General features: G+C 36.8%; 1 protein-coding gene across 2 annotated transcripts; it reads right to left on the bottom strand.

Moving 5' to 3' along the window:
* Positions 1 to 343: 343 nt before the first annotated feature.
* BEND3 (BEN domain containing 3) lies at positions 344 to 8,807 on the bottom strand. 2 transcript variants are annotated; one of them, XM_026065721.1, is made up of 3 exons: positions 8,774 to 8,807; positions 8,081 to 8,301; positions 344 to 3,029 (listed from the first exon to the last, which is right to left on the bottom strand). In XM_026065721.1, exons 1-3 carry the CDS (start codon positions 8,805 to 8,807, stop codon positions 777 to 779), a joined length of 2,508 nt encoding a protein of 835 aa, XP_025921506.1. In that variant the 3' UTR covers positions 344 to 776. The 2 variants fall into 2 exon arrangements, with proteins under 2 accessions (XP_025921506.1, XP_025921505.1); XM_026065720.1 differs by having other exon boundaries at positions 8,081 to 8,304.
* Positions 8,808 to 12,841: the final 4,034 nt, after the last annotated feature.

Consider the following 12,841-nt stretch of genomic DNA (forward strand, 5'->3'; position numbering starts at 1 on the left):
GCTGAACACAACAAAATAAAAATCACGGGGGCAGGATTAAGCTTGTGGTGTCAATGCAGAAAAACATTTACATTGTGTCTATTCTCAAGTCTCARTTCATAACTATAATAGTTCACTTCTTATTTATAGAAATAAAACATGGGTAACAGTTAAAAATGGAAAGTATACCATTCTGACCCATTTTTGACACAGTATTATTAYTTTCAGTATCTCAGTATCATCAAGAACAAAAATAGCGTATAACTGCAATTACTGTAGAAGCAAAGACTGCTATTCCAATGAACATGGCACTTTCAAAAACTGTGAAACTTGAAAATTTAAATGAAGGTTAAACTTCAAACTTTCAATTAACTAACATGCCTGTTTATAAGGGTATAATGAAAAACTGCCCCTGAAGAGCACAATGATGTATTTAAAAAAAAATCTTTGTTATTAGAAAGTGATAAAAAAGGAAGATGCAGAAATGGGGAGTGGAMTAATACAGTTTTAATACATGTATTTGCACTAGTGAAAGTCATGTTCTTAATGAGTCATTAATAGCTCTGTCACTGATGACTTATGATCTTTATCCATGTACAAATGTAGTAAGCCACTCCCCACTGCTGCAGTGYCCATGTATATGCAACACACACATTAAAAAGCAACAATCTTAGTGCCTAACTGTCCTAGCTGCTGAGCGCCCTCAGCTCCTGACAGGCCCCTCAGGGAGGTCTAAAACAAAGTGTAATCCTGACAAATAATTTAGTGGTCAAAGTCTTAGGAATTTCAAGAGCCAGTCACTTTTTTGCTTTCTTTGCCTTTTTCAGTATATCACACTTTTTCCTGTTAGGACGCCGGCATCTTTCATCAATGCTCGGTATACATTCATAATGCCACACTTCTTCCATTTTCTCCACGGGGTAAACTGCTTCCACGTAATGACGGATCAGTCTCAGTCTGATGGGATCGAGCTGTTTTTTGTTACAAGCACCTGARTGGTTATATTGCAGTCTGAGATTCTCTGGAGTAAAGAGTTCTGGAAAGAGTCTTACAAGAAGCCGGGCAGCAAAGTTTCCAACTGAAAGGCTCTGCTGTRCTATCTCTCTTACCTCCTTATCAGACAGCAAATACAGAGAAGGCACAGGGAAGTCTGGATTAGGAACTACGAGTTCATCAAGTGGTATCTTGCAAAAATCCTTGCTGCTTCTTTCGGGTGGTAGTGGTGGCCCTTCAAATTCTTCTCTGAATCTTTCTGGGTTTATTGCATAGCTAAGAAATTCTCTCCGCTCAGGCCCTGGCACATGGACTTTCCGTTGCTGTTGGTACGTGCGTCTTTGTTCAGTGTCTCTTCGCCGACACCTCTCGTCGAGCTTCCCAACAAATTCCAATGTCCACACTCTGTCGTTCTTTGCTCTCGGGTACAGTATCTGCACATAATGTCGAATTAATTTAATTCTAGTGGGATCTAGCTGTTTCTTGCCTAAAGATCCGCTACAGTTGTATTGCTTCCTTAAGTTCTCATGGGTAAACAGTTCAGGGAATAAGAGAACAAGCAATCGAGAGGCGAAGTTGCCTATAGAAAGACTGCTTTCATATATGTTTTTAATCTGCTCTTTGTTCAACAGGTAATCTGGGACAGGAACATCAAAATCTGGAGGGGGAAAGTCAAGTTTGTCAAAGTCTATGGGTACAAGCCAGATTTTTTTTGAGCGCCTACCAGGTTTTTCATATTCAAAACTGTCTTCAACTTTTATGATTGATACATCATCCGGTAAACTAGAGGAATCGTAACAGTCATCTCTCATTTGATCACATTCACTTCCATCCATATACATATTCTCAAGCTCATCGTTTATTCGCTGGACACATTGCTGCAACCAGGCTTCTTCTTCTTGCACATCTGGAAAGTAAATTTCAGTGTACCTACGGATTATCTGAAGCCGATGAGGATCCAGCAGTTGCTTCCCAGAGTCTCCATAGCAGCTGTACCTTTCAGCTAATTTTCTGTGGTCAAAGAGCTCTGGAAACAATCTGTGTAACAAAAAAACAGAAAATTCCCCAGGAGAAGAAGCTTCATCTAAAAATTCATTGAGATCCTGAGCATCCAGAACGTAATCTGAGGCAATGACACTACTCCTGTCCAAGGACAGAGCTTCTTCCTGCTCTTTATCCTCAATAAAATGAGAGGATTCTACCTGTTCAGTCTCATAAAAACTGGATGATTGCACATTCTGTTGACTATTTTCCATCTCCCTTTTGGCCCAAAATCTATGGAAAAAATCATTGACTTGAGGCAAACACTCCACCTGCCACACAGCTGTATTCTTCACAGAAGGATAACAAACTTCCACATAGTTACGGATAAGCTGCAGATGAAGAGACTCAAGTTTCCTTTTGTTGAGAAAGCCGCATGCACTGCAGTTTCTGTTGAATTCATCATCGTTGAAGAGCTCTGGGAAGAGCTGCACTAGCAACCGGCAGGCTAAGTCTCCACCTGATGTGCTTTGATCCATGATTTGTTTGAGCTCTGCAGAAGTCAGCTGGTACTCAGGAGGAGGCTTGAACTCTGCRACWGACTCTGCTGGACYGACTTGCTTCTTAATTCGGCTRACCTCCAGAGACAACAGGTCAACTTTGCTGTGAAGCTGGGTCAYATTGGAATTGAGGGTGTTAAGTGTGTAAAACATTTTCTGTATCAAAGAATATATATTTGGATCRGAATCTGTGGTGGCAGYTGTYACAGCAATGGYTGCAGCAGMRTCTCTTKTGCRCTGATCATTMAAAGTTCGAAGATGCGAGGGACTGCTGGGACTGATTTTTTCAAACAAATCGTAAGAAGCAAACTGCTCTGTTCCTGGTGGGTTCTTCTTCTCTGTAATTTTGTGTGAGATGCCATAGAGAGGTTTTTTATAAGATGGAGTGGTTATATCACTGAAGGGTTCTTCTTCACAGAGCCATGTTATATTAGGATTCTTGTTCTTGTTTGGCTGCTCTGTATTTACCTGAGTGGGTGAGCCAGTGTCTCTGTTCTTCADGTTTGAATGGGGGCCCTTTGAATGAATAAATACTGTATTAGYAAAACTGCCTTAAAAATATTAGCTATAAATGTGTGCCTCTTAAGCAGGTATCATTACATAAATATGCACTGCCAAATTTTCTCCAGAGGACTTAACTGTGTTACATATATCAAATTAATAAATGCATTAGAAAAAAAAAATCAATTAAAAATACAGTAAAGTATTGTTTAGGGTTTTTTTGTTTTGTTTCATTTCATTGTTTTTTGTGTTGGTTCATGGCTTTCCCCATAGTATARAAATGCAACTATAATCCTAAACACTTTTACCCCACAGAGCTCTAAATACTCTCCCAAATTAAGTGTCATTATCCTCCACCTTGCATATGAGGATCTTGGGCTGCAGAGAACTTGGGTGGCAACAAGTCAGCAACAGAGCCAAGAACAGAATCCAGATTTTCTGACTCCTAGTCCTGTGACCTTGCCACTGCCTCCACCAACTGCATTTAATGTTTCAACATTCTCTTTAGGTTAGCTTTTGAAAAYACTRCCAAGGCTATCAGACACCAAAATTATGCTTATTCTCTTCTTTCTGATGTGAAAGGTTTATATAGCTATTTTTATCTTTACAACGTTGTACAACTCCTGAACAGGTTTCTGAGAATGAGTAAAATTAAAATATTATTCAATTCAAACAATAAAAACCTAAAAACATAGTATCTTGATATTGTCTTTTTAAAAAGGGGAGTCTAAGATTTCTTTATTTCTGAAAGGCAAGGAAGTGTAGATTCACTGGATTTCTCATYTTCTAAATGGTTTCTATAAAAAACAGCACTAAGTTCTTAAGAAACTCATGTTCTCAATCATTTTCTAACTCTTCCTCATTGTTTGAAATCTGAAGCAAGCATTTTATCAACTTACAGTAAATATTTACGGTTTGGGATTTTTCTTTTTTTTTTTTTGCAAACACATGGATATTGCAAATAATTCTTAGGAAGTTAAGTAGATACAACAAAATCAAAATCCAACATACAGAATTCAAACATGAGAAAACACTCACAGATTTCTGAGACCATACTGAAACATATCTCTTGGCTTGTTCCACACAACATTAATTAGATAAAAAAAATACAGAATTTGCATTCAAATATTAAAATAAATGAAACACAGACTTAAGGTCTCAGCTAAGAGGCATAAGCAATTTGAAATTCCAGTGAAGACCCCAATACATCCTACAATGAGAAGCTTTCTGAAAGGCTCCTTTCAGAAGGTTCCTTTCTGAAAAACAAAACCGTAACACATGAAATTAATCTGGTCCCTGTGTGTAGTCACTACACTTGGCATCTGCTTACTCCAGTGACAAAATGAATTTGATTACTTTTTAATTTCTAAAGCAATACAGACCCAAAAGAGGCTGAAACAGAACAAGCTGGATTCTGCTCCAAGTTTAGGGACCAACATGCTCAATTACATTGAAACTGTGTTTCTGAGCTCTGCTCTCATTCACAGCAGTACAACCCCACACACGAAAACAGGTGTACACTCAAAGCTGTGTAGATGGACAGATGATAAATGAGAGCGTAACGTAAAGACAGTATCTCTCTCAGAGTGTGCAGAATCCTTACTAACAGTGGTGCTTAGGACTCTTGAGGTTGAGGTCCCATTTAGGAGGCTGCATCTCCAGTCCTGCTCAGCTTAAAGTACAATTGATATGAAGACAGCGAGAAACCTGAACTCTGGAATGCCACCAACTATTACAGAGTGACTTTTACCACAGCAAGTGGTATGATATACCTTAACTAAATCAGCTGCTCGGGACCTGTAAATTACCCAAAGACAAGAGACTCAATTGTAAACAGACTGTGATCCAAATTTCTCACACTTAATTTTAAGCCCCTACACTGGAACTGTAGCTACTGCAGAGCACCTATATGTGTCAGTGGAGAAAGAGTGGTACAGCCAGGTGAAAATTTAGCTTCCCTAAATAGTCATCACCTCACAGCAGACCATGACAATCTCCACTGCCAATAAAGAAAGCAATATAGGTATGATTTCAGTTCATTCCTTATTAAACAGCTTGCTATAGGTCACCAATGGTCTTTTAGTCCTCTTCAGGTTTTGTCATATTTTTTCCTATTTAATTATATAATAAAACATGGCAATCTGAGGGTAACTTCTATTAATGTACAGCTCAGACACAGAACCAGGACAAAGCAATACTAGAATGTGTATCAAACAGCATGAATTCATCATCTTAAGTATCTTATTGCACTTAAAAAGTGAATATTCTGAAAGTTTTTATTCTCAGGTTTGGATATGGCTCTCTGAAAGAAAATAAGTGCTTAAGCTAAGAATTATGACAAATCTCTGCTGTAAGGGCAGCAACACTTCTGCCCTTTTACTAATGCAGCTCACAATGTTTGGATCTGGTTGTGGGAGGGATCTGGGTATCTGCATTTCAGAAACACATACATAGTCAATGTTTGACTAACAGATGATAACACATCTGGGCCTATATTTAAGCATTTTCTATTTCAGATGCTTTTTTTTCAGATCCTTTTCTTTCCCTTCTGCTCCTAATTATCTTGTCTCTATACAGTTTCTAGCTGGGAACAGCACTATCCACAGCATACATAAAAGGCTTTTGATAAATCCTAAAATGAAACTGTATTTAAAATTTTTTCATTAATTTTCAATAACTTTTAAAGGCATTGTCTTTAAACAAAGATGTATTTCAAATAATACTACACCCATTTAAGATGATCAGTCTTAATGCACTATCAAAAAATTAGCAGAGAGATTGTTGTATAAGACTCAATGTACATAAGATAGTGCTGCTTTTTATATTACATTTTCATAGCAAGTTTTTATATTATATATATTTTTGAACATTTATGAAATGCAGTATTTGGTAAACATTGACCAATATCATTTATTGTGAAATAATCTCTCGCATTATCTCTCAGGATTCTAAGCCAAGTTTTAAAAAGTTGTTTAGTCATTGCTCTGCTGAGTATTAAAGTTCAGGTATTTTATGATTTTTTTAATTTTTTTTAGAAAAAAGTCCAAATATCTGTAAGAATGCAGAACATAATATTCTAGCACACAAGTAAAGCAGAATAAATATATGAGCAAAAAAAAAGATTTCAGTCAACCACATGACAATTCAGAAGTGACTTTTGCATAGAAATTTTCAAAACTTACCATCTTCTAAATGGGAAATTGTTTTTAGAAATTCAGAGAAAAAACAATTCCTGGTTATTAAGTGACAGAATGACAAAGAATTGTGAAAAGTTTTCTGATAGGAAATCACTTAGTAATATAATCACCAGACTAATAGTATAGCCATACAATAAACAATACAGCTGTGCTTATGGCAGCATACACGGATGCCCGTGTGACATGCCGTAAATATACTACAAGGACAACATTGTCAAAAATAATTAATATTTTGTCCTTTGTTTACAAACAGAAATAGTTTGAAGTCATCAACTAAAATAAAATACCGGTACTAGAAAAACAGTTAACTTTTTTTAAAGTTATGGAGGACTGTTTCTGGTTGATTATTTAACCATGTTATTTAAAGATGTTGATTCACCGGGGTCAGTCAAGAATGAATTTTCATCACTGTTATTGGTTCACCTTCTGATCTTATTATAAATCTAAGGTTACAATTCATTTCAAATAAATTTAAAAATGTATTACAAGCAAACAGTAAAATTCAAAGGAATCCCAGTTAAAGTAAAACAATCATAAAAATAAAAAGAGAAAGGAAAAAAGAAAGAAACAGGCTTAAAAGGTTAAAGCCTACCTACCACGCGCATTCAGGGATAAAAACCAGAGCCCCCAGAAGCCAGAGAGATAGAAGTCAAGAAAAACAAGTATGAACAGCTATGGCTAGAAAGGAAAAATGAAATGCACAAATAAATACAACATGGAATAACTGGCTAGGCAGCAGAACAGCAGAAAAGGATATGTGCATTAGAGTAGGTCATAAACTAAATATAACCCAGGGCTTGAAGTTATTCAAAAGAGGATGAATTCGAATCTAGGTTATTTTAATGAAGTGCTGAGCATAAAAACAGGAGGTCATTATACTGTTCTACGGGGTGTTAGAAGAGATGTCACTACTGAAGACTGGACTCTACCCTTTCAGGAGCTGCAAAGAGAACAACAAAATATAAGGTTTATACCACTCTACAGGGTATTAGAAGAGACGTGACTACCCAAGACTGGACATTACCCTTTCAGGCATCCTAAAGAGAACAACAAAAATATAAGGTTTATGGTGACTCCTGAAAAAAAGCAGAGGAAATGGAATTTTAGTCTAGAAAAGGGATGCCTGAGGGTGGACAATATTACAGCAATTTTCCCATGTGCAGAAGACTGTTTTTTCAGGAAAAGATGATCATTGCTTTCCCTACTGAAAGGAACAAGGACAAAGAGAAATCTTCTCAGTTTCAACAAAGATTAATGAAATCATCTCCAATTGCTAGAGAGGTGAAACACTAGAACAGGATAACTGAAAAGATTATGGAATCTCCTTCACTGGTTAGACAAATGTCTGGATTGTCACAACTGGGATGTTGCACCAGTTCAGAAGTTGTAATACCTTYCATTCTTGATCTGTTGAAATCTTCTGCATCCCTGCATTTTTATCTTTCAGTCAATATGTACATTCATACCTGTCTCACTGTCATCAAAATCCGTTTCATAGATGGCAAAGTTACAGCCCTATTTCTCCCACTGAATATCCAAGGACTGTGTGACATGAGAGGGGCTATAATCAGTCAAACTTAGTTAATCCAAACCACTACCTGTTCCTATGTTCTATGAAARACAACAAAAAAACTTCCAAATGAGTAAATGAACCTATAAATGTGTTTCTTAAATATGACAGCTCCCACATCATTTAAAGAATTATCCAGACAAGTAATGTATGCAGACTGGGTCAAGATTAGCTATACTTGACTCTAACTCATTACTAATGTAAAACTAGTTAAGTGACTTGCATTTTGCCTATAACAGCAATAAATTTAGCCTACAAGATGTGAACAGAAAAATCAGAGCTGTGTATAGAGAAGTCACCTCTTGTGCAAAGCGTCTTTTCTTCACACAGGGTAAGACATCTTGCTGGCTCCCTGAACCATCACAACCAAGTGAGGTCTGTTTCCGTTTGTTGGATTCCTGTAGGCAAGCAACTGCGCCATCCAGTGAGTGTTYCTCAGAAGATCTGGATGTTACCGAGCAGTCTAGAGCTTCATCTTCGTTTTCTGTTTCTACTTTCACAATATCTTTTTTAGGAATTTCTACTGGAAAAAGAGAAGGTTTAGAATKATAAAGCACTCTCTCCAGAAAACCATGATACCCTTAAAACAATCTTTTGTGCTTTGTTTCTTTTTAYGAAAATGTATTTTGAACAACATAACTATTTTTTATCACTTATATAATAAGTGCATGTTAAGGCCACCCCAAAGTCAATTTTTTATTATGCAAGGAACCATACAAACATCTAGTAAATGCCATTGTCTTCCCCGAAGAAGAGTTGAAAGTATAAATAAATAAAGTTACGGTAGGAAGAAGGGTTTTTTGGAGTGGGAGGAAGGAAATAGAGGAGAAAATACCATGAACAAAAAAAACAGTAGGATGTTTTAGATAGCTTTTTAAAAATCATTAATACAATTTTCCTTGATCTAGCTGCATTCTTCATCAGGTTATGAAAGTTTTCATTCAATATATATTTCTGCCTGATTATAAATTACACAAAGTATAACATTTTACCTTCATCATCATCAGTGATTTCAGCTGAGTTCATCTTCTATCTCACTAAAGAACAAAACAAAAACAAAGTGGTATCAGCACCTTCTGGAATCAGGACGTATATTTTTATAACTATTTTTAATCTACAGCCACTGGTCATTAACAGCCCATCGGTAATTTCCAGTCTGAACTTTTGTACTAACCAGCTATTATTTTAATGACTTTCTCAGCCATCTATAGACCTATCAAGCATGTAAACTATACTGCGAACAATGTAAGATAGCCAGGAACTTGTTTAAAACTGTATGTCTTTTTCTGATAAGGAGAAAAAATAAAAGTCATTTAACCTTCTCTAGAATAATAAACTACCTTGGCAAGATATAGATGGAAGTTGTCTGCATTAAATTCTCCACCCTGTACTAAGTGCCTACTTCTTATTACAGTCAAATGCTTTTATATTATCATTGTGGGTCATAATCTAAAGTCATCACAGAAGCAGAACTCACTGTAAAGTGCAATATACATGCTGGAATAAGTTTTCAGTTAAAAACCCTGTCTTTTGATATGGATTGCATTAATTCAAAACAGAGGAATCTACAGATTTGCATTAATACTCATTTTTTTCTTACTGGCAGCCAATAGCCTCTAAACAACATAAACATGCTTTTTGTAAGGAAAAAAAAAATATTTGTTTTATTATAGCATGATTTTAGCCTTACCTCTCCTATAAAAGACTGAGTTGTATTTCTGTTTCCCTGAAAACTGATTTTGCAAATTACTTGAGATAAACATCTGTGGACATGTCCATAAAAAGATATTTTAAATCTTTTGGGGATCTACAAAGCAAACACCCTAATCAGATCTCACTGGCCATCATGAGTACACAGCTGCAAACTGACACAACTGGTAAACTGTCACACACTGATTATGTTCATCTACACCCAGCATTATGTTTATTTGGCCCCAGAATATTTTACATTTTCCACAGTTACATTCCTTTTCCAAATAGCTTTCGTTCAACTATTCGTGCCTATCCTGTAGCCAAGGTCTGAAATTTGTCAATGTTACTAAAACAGACGGGCCTGGTTCTGTCTGGAGCTAGAGAATAAAGCAACTAATCTATCAAAACTGTACTTACAGCGTCTGCGTGGGAATTGTAATGAAATAAAAGAGAGAGAGAATCTGTACTGGAAAAAAYAAAAAATTTAGTCTTAGTCTTCCTTTCTAATACTGTTSTATAGAAAWTTATTTWAAATAATCTCAAAATATTGTTAAAAAACCCTGCAAACACTTGAATACTGAGTAGCTGTGACTTCTTCTTTCACATTCAGGGTAAGATTTTGTACTACAGCACTACGACGGGTAGCACACACATCCAAACAAAACAAAACATGGATGGAGTTATAAAAGCTGCTCCTACTGGACCATTTGAGGAGCCAAAATATCCTCTGACACGCTCATCTTCAATATGGCCCTGATACATAGCCTCGTAAACAGCATCCTTAAGAGAACTGTCTTCATCATTTTGCCACCAGAAAAATCTCCTTCAGGTGGATGTAGAGCCACTATAAACCCCTTAGATATCTACTCCTTTTATCCAACACAATTCCTTCCTTCAGGATTTGCATTTATGAATTGATCTACATAYAAATTATGGCAGCTTAACAGTTCTAAAATCACTTCACTTAAATTTGTGCAAACTCTGTAAAGACATACCAATGTGAAACVTAACTGGCCCACACCAACCTGTAAACCACCTGATAAGTACTGGGGAAGGTCAATACCCAGTCTTACTAACTCAATACTATTTATGAACTTAGGTTAAGCCATTACAGTTCTTTATGAAAAATCCCAAGAAGATAGTGTATTTCCTACTGCGTCATCAGAAAGCTATGTTAAACTTTAAGAAAAGTATGTAACACTAAATGTCATATTTTGCCCTGATATCCCATATACACTGATAGTCAATTTTTGGATCTTAGACTTTACTACACTGTATTAGGCTTAGCTCTAAGGGATGTGGCACAAAATGCGGAAGTGCACAAGACACACAATCCTTTTGCACCTGAGGTGCAAGTAAGCAAATCAGCTGATCCTACTACAGAATATTTTCAAATGGAAATCAAAATGTTTAGGTTTTCAAGCCAATTTCTATACTGCAGTATTGGAGCAAACCACTAAAAGTTGGTAAACTGGTAATCACAGAGCCAGAAGGGAAGAAAATAAGGGGGAGCAGGGGACAACACAAAATATCTAGGTGGGGATATACAACAGAATTTTTTTTTTCCCTCCTTTTCACTACTCAGTGCTACTGCTGCTACTCAGATTGGAAGAATGCTTTAGGAGAATTCCTCTAAGGGAAGACAAGCAAGTTGGAAGGAAAAGATAAATGAAGATCTGAATAATCATTCCTTAATAAAAACTGGAGAAAAGTGAWAACTAAAGCTCAGCACATATCTTGGTTAACAGCTAACTTTCTAAAAGATGCAACATCATGAAAACCAAAGCTATCCCAAACTCAGGTCAAATAAGATGAAATTAAAACATTTTGTTTCACACCTTTGAAACAAAGAGTTATTATTTTGGAATTATGTTTTTGATTTGAAAACTGCCAGCATGCAATCAAAAGCAAACGGTCCAATGAGCATCAGAACTAATGAAGCTTCGAAATACCGGATTTTATATTTGGTGYCAAATAAAGCACAAGCTCCAGCCTTTTCCCCTTTGGGTGCCTAGTGATATTTCTCCTTAGCTGGTTGCCTATACTCTCTGTGAGATTTGTAAGAACTTAGGTATTATGAGAAAATTAAGCACATATAACAGCTTCTGATGAGAGACAGGAGTGTCTGCTGCCCCTCTAATTTCCTGTCACATAGTCCCATCTGCTCCCTACGGAAAGCATGGGTGCTCACCTTAATCTTCATGAGCCGTTTCAGCTTGCTAAATCAGCAGAAAATAATTCACTACTTTGTTGCTGGGTTAGTTTTCTTCTAGTTCAGARAGGATAAAAAGTAAGGCAAGTGTCYAACTTAGGAATGTACACTAGGTTGGGGATGTAAAGGAGGAATTAAAATCTTTTTGTTACTAGTAAGCCACTGGCTTGATTCAACTGCTGCATGAAACTTCACCTATGATCTCCTTTACACCACCACCTCACTTCAAATTTGGGTTACAACTAGCTCACAGGTGAGTAGTAAGAGGACTCAGGGATACCAACAGAGTGATTGTACCATCACTTCCATAAGAAATTAGGAGCCTATGAGAACAGGTAAGGTGTGCGTGTGTGTGAGAGTATGCAAGCCTGTATGTATGCCTGCCTCTGTAAGGTTAGTATTAAAATCTGTTGGTTATTTCAACTTTGCTAAAGACAAAACATTTCGGATTATTTAAAATGCTGTTTGGGGTGAATCATTATTTTTGAAAAATATCTATTTCCTCAGTAATAGAGGTAGCAGCATCAAAATCTCTTTTGAGGTAGCATTCTGGCCCAGAGAGTGAAAATAAATTAAGTTGGAGAAAAAAGATCTAGAAGAACTTGGGAGGAAAGTACAAAAAGCAATCAAGTAAGAAATCCAGCCAATAAAGTGAACACCTGGTAGTTGTTTCTTGTCATTTTGAGTGTACAAATATATTTCATCGTTACCTTAGATGTCTTTTTCCAGTACAGAAAATAAATGTATTTGTCTCCCTCAGCCAAGCACTGACTAAATGATACCTCCACGACAGCAGTTAGCCAGTTCCGGGCAGGGGTGAACATTTCGTACTGAAGCGGGGAACCTGGGTCTGCCGCCCCGACTGCCAGTGTACGCACTCAGGAACAACCAGCCTTGGCTACKTCACCTGGCTGGGATACAGGTGGATGCTGCAGCACACAGTTGTTGCTTATGAAAACAGGTCTTGGGAAGAGGATTCCCAAACATACCAAATACCTACAACAGCTACATTAACAGCCAAATCAGGAGCCTAACAAAGTCCATTGGAGCTGCAGCTTAAACACCAGTAAGTCTAAATTTTAGCTGAAATTTCTTGTATTTCCACCTCAACTGACTAAAAAAATCTTCATGTTTTACAAATTATCAACATAAAAAA

This window comes from Apteryx rowi, unplaced genomic scaffold (genome assembly GCF_003343035.1).
Source record: "Apteryx rowi isolate R43461 unplaced genomic scaffold, aptRow1 scaffold_230, whole genome shotgun sequence".
Taxonomy (NCBI): Eukaryota; Metazoa; Chordata; class Aves; order Apterygiformes; family Apterygidae; genus Apteryx; species Apteryx rowi.